General features: G+C 40.3%; 1 protein-coding gene across 1 annotated transcript; it reads right to left on the bottom strand.

The window, feature by feature from the left end:
• Positions 1-12,710: 12,710 nt before the first annotated feature.
• Positions 12,711-15,117, bottom strand: BCR41DRAFT_350970 (ATP-NAD kinase-like domain-containing protein). Its single transcript, XM_022023715.1, has 6 exons — positions 14,855-15,117; positions 14,520-14,762; positions 14,300-14,428; positions 13,991-14,194; positions 13,748-13,904; positions 12,711-13,616 (listed from the first exon to the last, which is right to left on the bottom strand). Exons 1-6 carry the CDS (start codon positions 15,003-15,005, stop codon positions 12,719-12,721), a joined length of 1,782 nt encoding a protein of 593 aa, XP_021882964.1. The 5' UTR covers positions 15,006-15,117; the 3' UTR covers positions 12,711-12,718.
• Positions 15,118-15,247: the final 130 nt, after the last annotated feature.

Genomic DNA, 15,247 nt, shown 5'->3' with positions numbered 1-15,247 from the left:
CAGAATATCTTATCAAGTTCGTATGTAGCTCAGAGTAGATGTTGGCATTCTTTATGCGACTGGGACTAAATACAGAATTACAAATGATTTATCTATAGTTGAAATATACTATGCAGCTTTACTTTGCACTTTTGTTGGTTGCATTGTTATAGATTGTGGATGGTTCCCCGATGCTTTCTTTCATTTAACGCGTGCATACATCTTAGGTATTTCCGTACACTATTAAGCACACAACGATGAATTCAGTTATTAGGAATCTCTAACGTGTAGTTTGTGTCGGTAGATGTACAACCAATCATACTACCATACTCATTGCTATGATGCATAGCGCGCCATGTTACTAGTCTCTTTCTTTCCTCTTAGATGTCCTTATCTCTGTCGTCCTTTATTAAGAACTCAAGCGCCCTCGGTACTATTTTGTTTATCAAATTCATCAAAATACAATGGGTAGACCTCAGCTTATTTTGTGGAATATCTATCCTCTTACCCGATATTACTTGTCTTTTGATAGTTGGTGACAGTTCGCACTCAAAGCCGATCGTGCCACAATCACCTATATCTCTATATCTAAGTGGCTAAAATACTTTAATAGCGTAACCGTGACTAATAGTGATAGAAAAGAGACATAAATATTCTTTTCTGTTATTGAAATATGCCAGGGTCATAATAATTAGCGAGAACGAAAAAAAGATGTCTTTATTATGATCCAGGGATCTTCGTTAAATAAAAAGGGTAAAAACCTTAGCTATAGTAAAAACCCATATAAATGACTGCTAATCGCAACAATCCTTAGTTTTGTCTCATTACATTCCAAGTTTATTATCATAGCCAACTTACCTTGGTTCGTCTTTAGCACGCAGTATTGCATACTCAGCAGCACATGTAGATGCTCACTGCGTCTAAAGGACCAGCTTCATATTGTACAATCACTTGAAATGGTAATGAAGAGAAGCACTGTCTTCAATCTTATTTCTTGCCGTTTTCCCTCAGCCTGTACTGCCCAAAAACTTCAGTGATTATCCACATTGCCTCATTAATAAAAGGGTAAATTTATTGAACTTTAGCTCCATATTACATAGTAAGTTATATCAATTAGGTTAAAACATTGCACCAACTAAGAAGGAGGACAAAGAGAGGGTTCTTGTCTGCCCCACGTGAGTGGTAATTTAAATCATCGTATACGCTATATGGGTCTAATGGTAGTATTTTTGTATGTCACAAATGAGCTGTTTGGCAGCTCCCACGGCGCTGCAACTTCCACCAGTAATAATTCCAGACCCCTCTCTACTCTAGACTCACCTCCACTTATTTATATAAAGCCAGAATCATGTAGTCTGTAGGATACACGTTGCTGCTTGTAGATGAAAAAGAGACCCCGTGCAAATAAAAAAAAGACCCCCCGTGCAAATAACTTTTTTTTATTTGTACGGGGGGAGCAGTGTAAATAGAGTGTATACGGGGCAGTGCAAATAATTTTTTTTATAAGTAAAAATTTATTTGCACGGGGGCCGTACAAATAAGGGGTGTACGGGCCCGTGCAAATAACTTCATCCATTTTTGCCTCTATTTGGCAGCCTACTTCTGGGGGCTGCCACTTAACTTCGCACTCTTGGGTGGCAGCTGGGCTGCCAAATACATTACTTTTTTTTTTTTTTTTTTTTTTTGATAAACAGGGTCATAACATCAGTGGTAAAACAAGCAGCGTTCTGTGGATACATTGCCTTGCACAGCTAATGCCGCCGGAGGTACTAAGGACAGCGGCGATGACATCTTCACAAAACAGCCTTCAATGTACACGGTTAGGGAATGATTTATTGAAGACGTCTAGGTAGCAGGTGAGACGCGTTTGCTCCGAGCGAAAACCTCTCATAGGCATTGATCTCCAAATGGCACCTCCAAAACTGTATGAGCGACCTACTTGTAAAAAAAAGTCATTAGTTTTCTAAATGAGACAAGACAATGTCACTACACATAACTATGACGTAGAAGACGGGAGCTTTATTAATTTGAAGTATGAGCGTTATACACTATCATGCAAAACTGATTCAATAATTCATTCCCATGTGCATTTCTTTTTTTCATTCCTAGAAACCGTATATGCATACACCACTCATACTTTGGTTTAATAAAGCTCCCGTCTTCTTCTACGTCATAGTGATGCGTTGTGACATTAGCTTGTCTCATTTGAATAGCTAATGACTTTTTTTGTAAATAGTAACAATCAAAGGTGATCTTAGGTGGAATCGAAGGTCAAAGGATACTTTATTTGGCTATAACGTAGTGGACTATTTATACTGATAATTGATAGGGTTGGGGCTTGGTGTCTTGGCACTTGGGCTTGGCGTCTTGGCGCCTGGGGTGCGCGTGATAGTTGAGCCCTCCTCAAAGGTTTGAGTCAGTATTGTATAACACGTTTGCATTTTTGTTCATTCAGGTCATTGAATCAGTTTCACATGTGGTCTAAAATGTTGCCCATGACAACTTTTGGACGTCATTTAATGCCAGTAAAAAAAGGACTTTTCTCTCTTTCCTTTATGAACACTTGCTTCACTCTCTCTTAACTATACCTTCACAGAATATGAGACCCACTCCACAAAGGAAAGTCAACGAAGCCAGGAGGTTAATGATGGGAGGCATGTCTACTAGAGAAACTGCTGCTAGTGTGGGTATATCAATAGCGACGGCCACCAGGATCTATGCACATAATAAGGAGTACATGCCAGTCAATAAAGGCGGTCGACCAAGGAAAGTACCTAGAGGTATCATGCAGTATCTTAAGGTGTACATGAAACGAGGTACACTCAAGTCTGCAGTTGAGGCCACCGTCAGAGCCAACCAGCTCATACAGTGGCTTCCAATATTGTCCAAGTGTTTCATTCTTCCAAAGGAAAACTATAAGTGTTCAACAGTGAGCAGCGCTTGTGCCCTTGGATCCTAGATGGGAGCAACCTGGAAGACATACTTTATTTGCTCAAAACCTATTAGCGCTCCTGCTTGTTTCTGATAGCTTTTCACTACTTTGAAATTTTCCTCTCATTTGGACAATTTTTTAACCATCGTTTTTTTTCACCTATCAAAACTTCGTATTGCCCCCTTTCGTCCTTATGACTGCTAACATCCGCTCAGGCATACTTCTTATCAGATTGCGGCAGACCTCCTTCGGTGTCTCCTCCTCCCATATCTGGCTCACTCTTTCCCAGAGTTCCAGCATGCCTTCTGGAATGGTCCCATGTTCGCGAATTTTTTTTTTTAAATGATCCCACAAATGCTCAATAGGGTTTAGGTCTGGTGAATTGGCAGGCCATGTCAGTATTCTACCTGACGCTCTTGTCAATCCAATAGAGGCAAGGTAGGTTGTGACTCTCTTAGCCGTGTGCTTAGAATCATTGTCTTGTTGGAAGATAAATTGCTCTGGATCAATGTTGTACCAATCCACAGTATTCAATAACTCGTCCTGGAGGATACGAATATACAGCTCGGAGTCCAGCGTGGAGTCGATCTTGGCCAAGTAGCCTGGCCCATCCCACGTCATGCAGCCCCAAACCATGATCGAACCACCACCATGTTTGACTGGGGGCGAAACTAACTTTGGGTCAATATCGGCCGCCTTCACCTTTGGTTCTTTATTTGTTCCACCCAAACATAGCGCATGCCATCAGAAGATATCCTACAAATTTTGGACTCATCGGACCAAATTACTCGCTTCCAATCAGCTTCAGTCCAGTCTTTGTGCTGGAGAGCAAAGTCCAGTCGAGCTTTCTTTTGACGTTTTGTTAACCTAGGCTTCTTGACGGCTTTTTTAGTTTCCATGCCTATATCTCTCAGCGCCCGACGCACCGTATTAGCTGACACCGGATCTTCGTTCTAATCGTTATAGAGTCTGGTAGCATGGACAGCTGATGAGACTACACCACGGTGAAGCAACAATCGAATATAATATGCATTCCGGTAATCGAACTTCCGTGGCCGACCAGCTCTACTTTTACTCCTGGCAGGCCCTAATGTCTTGGAGATATTATGGACTGAGGACTTGGATATGCCTACTTCTGTGGCAACCTGACGGATGGACTTGTGCTGCTCGAGTAAATGGAGAGCATCCTCAACAACGGAAGCTTTGATTGGCTTCATCTTTGGAGTGTTTAGAAAGAGTAACGTAGGCTCCTAGAAGAGTGTAGGTGAAGAGTATCTACTCAAGTGTGTGGGAGATAATTTGAAAAAAATTCAGCAAAGGTGCGTAAAATAAGTGATGGTTATATAATTGTCCAAATGAGATTAAATACTTTTGTCAATGAAAAACCATGGTGAATGAGACTAGAGATATTTTAAACTGAACCAGTCCACGTATCATTGGCATACTTGTTTACTCTGATAAAAATAAAAGTGCAAGCAACCATCGCTATTATTCTAATCAAGATGGAAAACATGAGCGTGGAACATTTGGACAAATTTGGAAGCCACTGTACCAGCGGCTGTTTCTGAGACCACCGTTAGACGACGGCTCAAGGAGTTAGGATTGACAGCAAAGAGGCGTGTACATAAGCCAGCTTTACGTCGACGGCATATTAAAGCTCGTTTGCATTTTATCAAAAAGTATAAGGAATGGACTCTGGAAGATTGGAAAAAGGTTATTTGGTCAGATGAATCGAAAATAAACCGAATCTGCTCTGATGGCGTGCAGTGGATCTGGGACGACAATCCGGGACGCCTGCAAGCGAAATCACTATAATAATTTTGTGCAACATAGTATTTCGCCCATATTTCTAGAGCATTCCTTGCAACAGGACATTAACTAGTATAAATAGGTCTACTTTTCTATCTAGTTCTGTAGCATAGTTCCCCCTGAATAAAGATACCTTTATTGCACCCTTAGATCCCCCTAGAACACTACCTTGACTTTTGCAACGCCTCACTCGCAGGTCGGTGCAAGGCACTGTCAAGTTTGGGGGTGGTAATGTTAAAGTGTGGTCATGCTTCTCATGGTACGGACCTGGATACATTGCAAAGATTGACAATAATATGGACGCACAACTTTAAATCAAACTACTCCAGGAGGATCTACAGATGTCCCTTGATGACTGGGGGCTAAGTAAAAGTGATATCGTCTTTCAGCACGACAATGACTCGAAGCACACGGCGAGGATTGTTAGGAAGTATTTAGAGTCAGTACATCTGACAGAAGAGGAAGGTACACTTCTAGAGTGGCCAGCACAATCCCCTGACCTCAACCCTATTGAACACATGTGGGCAGAATTGGATAGGCGGCTCTCTAGGTATCCGGAGCGAGCTAAGAGCTGTGATGAACTATGGGAGCGAATATCGGTTGAATGGTACAGGATCCCAGTGGACTTCTGCCGCAAACTCAACATAGGTATCCATAAGAGACTCCAAGCTGTCAGTGATGCCCATGGTTGGAATACTATCTATTGATGTAAGGTTATGCCTCACAAAAGAATAAAGATCTTTGGCCACCGAATGGGCACATGTGAAACTGATTCAATGACCTGCATGAACAAAAAAGTCATTAGCTATTCAAATGAGACAAGCTAATGTCACAACGCATCACTATGACGTAGAAGAAGACGGAAGCTTTATTAAACCAAAGTATGAGTGGTGTATGCATATGCGGTTTCTAGGAATGAAAAAAAGAAATGCACATGGGAATGAATTATTGAATCAGTTTTGCATGATAGTGTAGTTTTCCTTTGGAAGAATGAAACACTTGGACAATATTGGAAGCCACTGTATCATGGAGATATTATGGACTGAGGATTTGGATATGCCTACTTCTGTGGCAACCTGACGGACGGACTTGTGCTGTCAGAGATAGCTAATCTCTGAGTTCTCATCTTCTAGAAATTCCATCTATCCAATGTGCAAGTCATGTAAACAATGGTCACTCACCTGGACCGATAACGGAGATTGGGAAATAGATGACATCATTACGCCAAGAGTCTATGCCGAACCTAAATGTAATCGAGTGTCCAACGCAAACAAACAAATGCTGCGCAATCCGCAGCAAGACCAGATGACTCATCCGCATGACCCAAACTTGACCAATGATATTCCAGAAGACAAGCACGAAGAGAGTACCCTATCAGATGCCAAGACTCCGATTAGTAATCAATCATCAAACGAGGATGACTCTGTCACCTCAACCAAAACATATAAATAGTCTAGTAGTACCATATCAAATCAGTAGCAATAAACACCTTATCTTTACTGTACTTGTTCCTCCATCCTTGCCCACGTACCTCTCTTGATCCCTTGCACACCAACTGGGTAGTTACCTAGCCTTCCTCTAGTCTGACTTTATTACATGTGCTGCTCAAGTAAACGGAGAGCATCCTCAACAACGGAAGCTTTGATTGGCTTCATCTTTGGAGTGCTTAGGAAGAGTAACGTAGGCTCTCAGAAAAGTGTAAGTGAAGAGTATCTACAGTGGTCATCAAAAGTCATTCAATGAATTAGGAATTTCGACATTCTCATTCCTTTCTCCAATTTGATCTTGCTTGTCGCTAATGAAACTTACGTAGCGAGTTCGACCATCGACAATGTCACTCCTACTACAATGTCAATGAGCTCCTGTTGCTAATTGAAAATTTAGATGAATGCCAATTATTGGCATCTCATTGAATGACATTTGAAGAAAATCAGCAGCTTTGCTTTATTTGTTTTTTTTTTCTGTTCTTCAGTAATGTGTACGACCTCCTTTCTTGCGATGTAGCTCCTCTACCCTTCGTGGCATACTTTCATATAGCTCATCAAGGAAGTCAGGTGGAATTGCAAAAGTCAAGGTAGTGTTCTAGGGGGATCTAAGGGTGCAATAAAGGTATCTTTATTCAGGGGGAACTATGCTACAGAACTAGATAGAAAAGTAGACCTATTTATACTAGTTAATGTCCTGTTGCAAGGAATGCTCTAGAAATATGGGCGAAATACTATGTTGCACAAAATTATTATAGTGATTTCGCTTGCAGGAATAGATGTCCAGATATCCTGTAGTCTTTCCCATAGTTCATCCAGATCCTTTGGTACCTTCTCATATCCCTTGAGCCGCTGATCCATGTAGGCCCATACATTCTCGATAGGGCTGAGGTCAGGAGAATTTGGAGGCCACTCCAAAGTGGTAATGTGTGACTTAATAAAGAACTCTTTAACCATCCTATTCGTATGAACACTTGCATTGTCCTGCTGAAAAATTAACTTTTCAGGGTCCTGGCCATACCACTTCCACGAGCCGAGGACATAATCTTGTAGAACATCAACATATAAAGAGGAATCAACCGTGACAGGGATCCTGCAACCATTGCCTACACCATGATAAGTGATACGGCTGTCAAGGACTGACAGGACGATTGCAAGAGAAGGTAAGTGATTTAGGAACAAGAATGAGCTTAGGAGATTCAAGAATAGTTTTATTGCAGACTGAGGTTTACTATGTTTCAAATCTATCATATTTATACTTGTTTGACTGAAGCGGAGACGCGCTTCAAGAACTCTAAATAAAGCTTACTCAAATATTTCCTAAGGACTTTTACCATATGCGGAACTCCAAGTGTTGAGTTAACTTAATACACAGGATCCGAGGAAGATATCTGGTGCAATCTTATTTCAAGGTTCCTTGGCACTATAAGTCTTAGTTATTGGTTTATAGCTCTTCTAGAATCCTTGGAGCTATTCACGGAGCTAGAAAACTAGGAGACGCGACTTGGCTTGACAGGCAAACTATGCATGGAGGAATGAGTGAAGGAAATGAGCGGAACAAATTAATCAAGCACACGTGATCTTTTTCAGATTCGAATCAGACAAAAGTCATTCATCAATTCATGAGCTAGACATTGCTTGCTGTTCGTGACAACGGCCCCACCACATAAGTTTATTATGTGCTCCCCTTGATCTCTCCCTAACATCTTGATCTTCTAAAGTCCTGTGGCCGGGTCGCCTATATTGTGTTCTTCCTCCTAAGGACCCTAGCCTTTCAAAAAGCTTTTCGTCCGAGAACATCACTCGCTTCCAATCATCAACAGTCCAGTCAAGGTGGTTGAGGGCAAAATTCTTCCTTTTCGCAATCTGCATTTTTGTCAGCCTAGGCTTGAATGGGCGGACATAGTTTTTCAAACCCTCTGATTTTACATAGCGTCGGGCAGTCTCTACACTGACATGCACTCCATGGCTCGATCTGATGTATTCTTGAACCGCCAGAATGGATCTAAGTTTCCCCGTATCAACCTCGCGTGCAATTACCCTCTTGGTAGCAGGGGAAACCAATGAGGGTCTGCCCATTCTGGGTTTAGGAATATTGTCCTTGACGTCCCTCCTGATCCTTATTGCCGATGAAATAGAGATACCAAGTTGCCTTGCCACTTCGCTTGTAGACTTCCCTTGTCGAAGTAAGGCCTGAGCATTTTGTACCTTTTCCATAGAAAGCCTCCTCATAATAAATACTAAACGATGTGGAATGTTAATTGTAAGTAGAGGTGTATGAAGATATAGCTGAAGGTAACCTTGGTAGAAAAAAGAGAAGTGAGCAAATCAATAGACAGGTCAAATTGAAATTGGTTTTATTTCACAATGAAGTCATAATTAGGAATGAGACATGAAAGTAATCATGAGGTCTGGGGAACAAATGCACTACCCCAAATATACTAGCCATATGCTAGATGAGAATGAAGAAAAGGAATGAGAATGTTAAAAATTCAAAATCATTGAATGACTTTTGATGACCACTGTACTCAAGTGTGTGGGAGATAATTTGAAAAAAATTCAGCAAAGGTGCGTAAAATAAGTGATGGTTATATAATTGCCCAAATGACATTAAATACTTTTGTCAATTAAAAACCATGATGAATGAGACCAGTGCTCCTATTCGATTCGAACGGATCGAATTCGAATAGCTTCGAATAAGCCATATCCTGGTTCGATTCGAATGGTTCGAATGGTTCGAATAGGACCACTGGTTACGCGTAGCGAAGGTATGGTCCTTGTATTTTACACCCGATCAAAAAAAAAAAAAAAAAAAAAAAAAAAAAAAAAAAAAAAAAGGTTTAAAATTAGCATTTACCATTGTGCCACTATGGTGCGTGCCAAAACTGATGCAATAATTTGCATTTTTTAACATTCATTCCTCATTCTCCTTTTCCTTTCTAATGATCTTCCCTACCATCACCGCTTCTCATTCTCATTTGTCTCACCTTCGTAGACTGTCATCGCTGTTCTCATCAATGACGCAATTAGCGAATAATCGCCATTTGTATAGTCATGTCTCATTGCATCAGTTTTGGTAAAAAGTACATGTCAGGTTTGTCCATCCCTTACTTCTTTCTTATTCTTTATTCTTTCTTTATAGCACCATCACCACTGATACACCAAGCGACACTCTACATATCTGCCATATCTTTATCATAACATGAAATCATTATCCAAATCAACTATCCAAAATGCAACTGCTCTACTTCATCAGGGAAAGTCTTCCAGAGAAGTGTCAAAGAGTTTAGGGATATCTGTTACCTCAGCTCAAAGGATTAGGAAAAGAGGCAAAGAAAGTATTCCAGTGCTGAGAGGGGGCCGACCCTGCAAAGTTACTAAGAAAACGAAACAGCTTTTATCAAGATTTTTTGACATGGGTGTATTGGAGACCCTAAAAGATGGCCAACAACTTGTTCAATTGAGGGAAGGAGTGCAGGTTAGTAAATCGAGCATCAGGAGGTTCCTTATGCAGGATGATATGGGGGCATATGTAAAACAGAAGCAGCCTGATCTGACGAAGAAGCAAATCTATGCTCGATATAATTTTGCAAAGGATCACTTGGACTGGACTCTAGAAGACTGGAAGAACGTCATGTTCTCAGATGAGACCATCTTTAGCAGAGTTGGGTCCTGCGGAAGAAAGTACTACTACAAGCATCGATGGGATAAAACTCTACGAGCACATCATATCAAAAAGACAAGGCAAGGCGGTGGAGGCAAAATGATGTTCTGGGGTTGTATAACTTACTACGGACCAGGCGATGGCTGCTGGCTCCAAGAGAAGGTGGATTCGGTAACATACGTCGACGTTCTCAAGGATTATATCTTTAAGTCCAGGGATTACTACTTGATGGATAAGGACAAATTTATATTTCAGCAGGACAATGCTAGGATTCATACCGGAAGAATAGCAATGACCTATATCCAAAAGTCTAAGATACCTCTCATGGAATGGCCAGCAAACTCTCCTGACATCAACCCAATAGAAAACATATGGGCATACATGAAGGTGCAGTTGGATCATTATCCAGACAAGGCAAAGAATATGGAGGATCTCTGGGAGAGAGTCCAAGACGTATGGACACATATCCCTCCTGAATTCTTACACAAACTATACTGCGGTATGCCGAAGAGGATGAGGGAGTTATATAAGGCTAAAGGAGGGAACATCGTTAGGGGAAAGGAGAAGTAACAGGAATAAATAAAAACAAGAAGTTGTTAATTGCCATAATAGATGCAATGAGATGCTGAAAGCAAATTGCAATTAAATGCTAATTAGGCCACTGATGGCGATGACGATGAGACTCCATGGAGGTGAGACAAATGAGAATGAGAAACGGTGGTGGCAGGGAAGATCATAAAGAGGAAGAAGGAGAATGAGGAATGAATGTTGAAAAATGCAATTTATTGCATCAGTTTTGGCACGCACTATAGTTCGAATAAATCGAAGGCTCGAATCATTCGAACCATTCGAATAGCATTCGAATTTTGATATCTATTCGAATTCGAATCGAATTCGATATCAGTGAGATTCGATTCGAATGGTTCGAATAGGAGCACTGAGTAAGAGCAGGTGGTTAATAAAGGGATGAACGTTTCTCATTCATTTTCCTATCCATATTCATATTGATCAGCCATACTCCTCAGCGACAAGCTTGACCCTCCGCTATAACATATACTTTTTTCTCGAAATATGCAGCTGGTTGCGTGAGTCCGCAAAGGAACGCAAAAAATTATGTTGTGTTGGACCGAGAAACGCAACAAAATTTGTTGCATTGCACCACCACAAAGGAAAAATAAAAATATGTTGCGGTCCACCGCAAAGGAACACAAAAAAATGTTTTGCACATGATCTAGAGTCCTAGCCGAAGTCATAAACAAATATATTTCACTTTCCTTTATAGACGTATCCAATAATTTTTTTTTTATTTTTTTATTTTTTTATTTTTTTTTTTTTTAATGCCCTTGTTGGAGCATCTTCAAGGGGTCATGGTGAAATTGTTTGAGAAAGGGAAGAAATATTTTTTTCTATAAGAGAAATATCGATTGAATTGATTGTGCTCAAGAAAATACCTAGATAAAAGGGAGAGTCCGTATAAATGTAAAGGAGGACTGTATTCAAGAAATATGAAGTCATGGCTTCGTTGACTTCCCTTTGTGGAGTTGGTCTCATATTCTGTGAAGATATAGTTAAGAAAGAGTTAAGAAAGTGTTCCTTCTTTTACTTGCATTATTTGACGTCCAGAAGTTGTCATGGGCAGCATTTTAGACCAGGGCTCCTATTCGATAATCGAATAGGATTCGAAAGCACTCTAAAAAAAAACTTCATCCCTTTTTTATATGCATTCGAATTTCATTCTGCTTTTTGGCGAGATTTGCGTCATTGTTGCATGAATATCTTGGCATCTCAGTTAGAGCTACACACTCCTTTCTCAATCTTTTGCATAAATCAAAAATTGAGATAGATAGGGTGTACAAAGTGATTTCAGTCCAAAATATTACTGGTCGCAAAGTGAAAAATATTTATTTTCTGAAGGCCCGATGGGCTTTAAGTCCATATTGCGTTCCACAGTTTTGCAAAAACTCCTCGTTGCACTCACCACATACATCAAAGAAGGATTTAATCCGGATAAATATTCATCGGGTAATATTGTCTCAATGTTTCCTACCAACAACTTTGCCTTTTCATTTCTTATGAACCATCTCTGTGACCATAGAGGCGAGTAGTGAGTGTGCTCAGGATGCTTATACATAAGTTGAAAATCTGAATAAAGTGCTTCGTTTTTTTACCCGCGAATGGCACCTTATGACCTTGCATTGCAAGCCTAAAGAAGTTAAAGAGATCCTTTTTAACTATTTTATTTTTTTAATATTGATGTACATGTACATACATTTAACATGGATGCATTCTATCCATGCTACGCATAGACAGATGTATAGTTACGTTTTGATAATTAGCTTGATAATTTTGGTAGCCGTAATGAATCCCTCATCTGGGACGCACAGGAGTTAAGTGTAGAAGTATTTGAAATCAATAGATTAATGGGAAGGCTCTTGGGAACTGTACTTGGCCCCACATTGAACCAAGTCTGAGAAGGTCTAATTTATTGTTTTTACTTAAGCAGACCCCTGGTATAATGTCTCATTCGTCTCTCCTTTTTTACTTGTCTAGTTCGGAGCTCAAGATGGAGTTAGTCCAGGGAATGGCAGTTGAGATGATTTGAACAGGTCCCCGTCTATCCCAGCGTTTGTTTTTAACGTTAAAAAAGTAAAATATGCTTGGATCATGATAAGTAATAGGGAAGATTAACTATAGCAAAGTTTCATATAAATATGGCAGCTAAATACAATAGACGAGATGCATTTTCCTCTTTGCTCGCGATGCAAATGGGGGTGGCTACTTTTTATTACATCGACTCGTAATTTTTTTTTTTTTTTTTTTTTTTTTTTTTTGAGCAAATGCCAATATTTTCTATATTTGTTGCGCCATCCGTTCCCGGGCTCGATGCTCCTCATTAAAGAACAAAGCATAGGCTGTTACAACAGTGACCAAGGTGAATAGCACTAAAAAAACCTCACGGACTTGGTTATGGCCATCTGTTCTTTGCTGCGGGTGCTGTCGCTTGCTGGCTTCTTTGATCAGCTCAGTCTTCAACTTTGCTAATGCAGTTCTTTCCCGGTCTACATCCTTTTCATGATAAAACCATTCAGGAATTGTAATATCCATAAAGCTCGGCAGAACCTCAATTAATGTCCGTGCTGTTGGCATGACCTCGCCATCAACATCAAATATCCCTGGCTTTTGATAGATACCCAGTTTCTTTGCTGACTCGGACCGCACTTGCTCATGATCCACCACTTCATGCGTCGTCTTATCGTTAGGTTTACCCTCTACACCAGGAATGATTAATAGACCACCGCAATCCTTGTTTTGCATCAAGTCCCGTTCTACTAATTTTCCGTTTGTCAGGTCTAGTACAAATGGTAATATAATTTTCCAGAAGCGTGTTTCGCAGGAATACCATAGCTTCATCACACCATCGTTGAATCGAATCGAGTCAGTGAAATAGATGGTTTCTCCAGCTGAGGGGAAATTAAGCAGCAGGAGCATAGTGTAAAATGGCATATTGGGGAGCAGGCTCCAGGGCTCTGGGGGCTTATGATGAATGTCTTTGAGTAAATGTCCATATTGAACAACAGGAGCATCCTGCTTATGACTACTGTTACGAGAAGAATCGAGGGTTGAGGCAGGGCTAGGCTTTGCTTTGTGATGTGGTGGGAGGAAATAGACTTTCCCAGGATATCGTCGAAGGCGTATCAGGCGTATGAAGCCTGCAATTTCGAACCTCAAAGGACCTAACCATCGATATCTATTTTGAATGGATGTTAGGGACGACAGAAAACAAAAAAAAAAAAAAAAAAAAAAAAAAAAAACGACAAAGTTTGTGAAGTATAAAAGTATGATCAATTTTTCAATGCTAGGTAGAGTATCATCACTTACATGTCAGACTCAATGTCAGCATCAGCCATCATGCCCCAACTGAACATTAGCATGGAGTAAATTCTAGGACGGTCCAGCTGTGATAATGAAAAGATATCCAGCTTGACTGTGTCGCCTCGAATTAGTGCCAGTGTCGCGACTATTGGGCTACGTATTCCTGAGAAAGAGAAGACTTTGTCATTTTCTTCTTACTATTCTGTGATTTTCAATCCCTAATACGCCCTTCACTTGAATCATTTTTACCTATTGAGGTAGCAGTCGCATTGCCTGATCCTGCTGGAATGATAGCAATTGGTAGTCGCCGAGCATGATCCCAGTCCGAACGCGACAAGAGCCCATTGACAATTTCATGAAGTAATCCGTCACCGGACACAACAGCCAACGTGTCTACCTCCTTCAAATCAATCTTGTGAGCAACATCGATTCCATGTTTGCTGTATTCTGTGTCTAATTGATAAAAGAGTAAGTCGTATAAGTCTTTTTTTTTTTTTTTTTTTTTTTTTTAATAAAAAAAAAAAAAAGAAAAGCTACGTTTTGTTCCAGTCGACATACATTGTACTTTAACATCAAGTCCAGAATGCTCCAACATTGGTTGGACGACAGTATCGTTGATAGTCTTTGCTTTACCGACTCCGCCGTTTGGATTGACGAGGGCCAATATCCGCCGCGGTCGTGGAAAAACTGTTAAAGATACAACAGTGAAGTTAAAATAATGAGGGATCTCATTCTGTTCCATTCTACCCCTTTTGCTTGTATTTAACATAGTGTTTACCTCCTAATTGGTGTGCCAAATTGAGGAATCGTTGCACATCCGCCCGTCGTTCAAACAAGAAATATGCTGTTGTGCACTGTGGAGATGAGACGGCCTTCAAGTCTGAGAAGAGGAATTCGACAAAATGGACTTTGATCATCCGGTCTCGACAGGTATTTTGGACAATGTCTTTTAAATCCTGATGATTCACATCTAGTCCAGCAGGCGTTGGAGCCTCATATCCATAGATGCAACAGTAAGGAACTAATAAGAAAACAAGAAAAAAAAATGTATCAATTGGAATTGAGTATGATCCGGGACACATTTTTTTATTTATATATTTAGTATTAATATACCTTGAATAGTATGGTTATCTTTAGTTGGATGTCGTGCGGACCAAAGTAATTGGTGTGAGGAGAGTTCGAGGGTCGTAGGATATAGTGTGCTGGGGTCTTTAAAAGATGCACTACATGTGAAAACATTTTCTGTGGGAGAGATGTCTATCATGATAGGTTACAAGGAATGTGCGGAAATAGAAGATAAAACAACTGGAATGCGAGCAATAGCAGAGTCAAAGTCAAAGGATAAGAATTGGACTAATGAATGGAGAGAATGAGAATAAGAATGGAAAAAAGAGGAAAGGAAATGTGACTGATCATTCGGAGGTGGAAGGTCAAAGCCCAATGGAACTTGTGAACTTTAATATCATGAGCTTGTTATAGCTGTAAATGTGTAAATGTGTAAATGTG

Source organism: Lobosporangium transversale (genome assembly GCF_002105155.1).
Source record: "Lobosporangium transversale strain NRRL 3116 chromosome Unknown BCR41scaffold_12, whole genome shotgun sequence".
NCBI lineage: Eukaryota > Fungi > Mortierellomycota > Mortierellomycetes > Mortierellales > Mortierellaceae > Lobosporangium > Lobosporangium transversale.
This window is presented reverse-complemented; position numbering and strand designations above follow the sequence as displayed.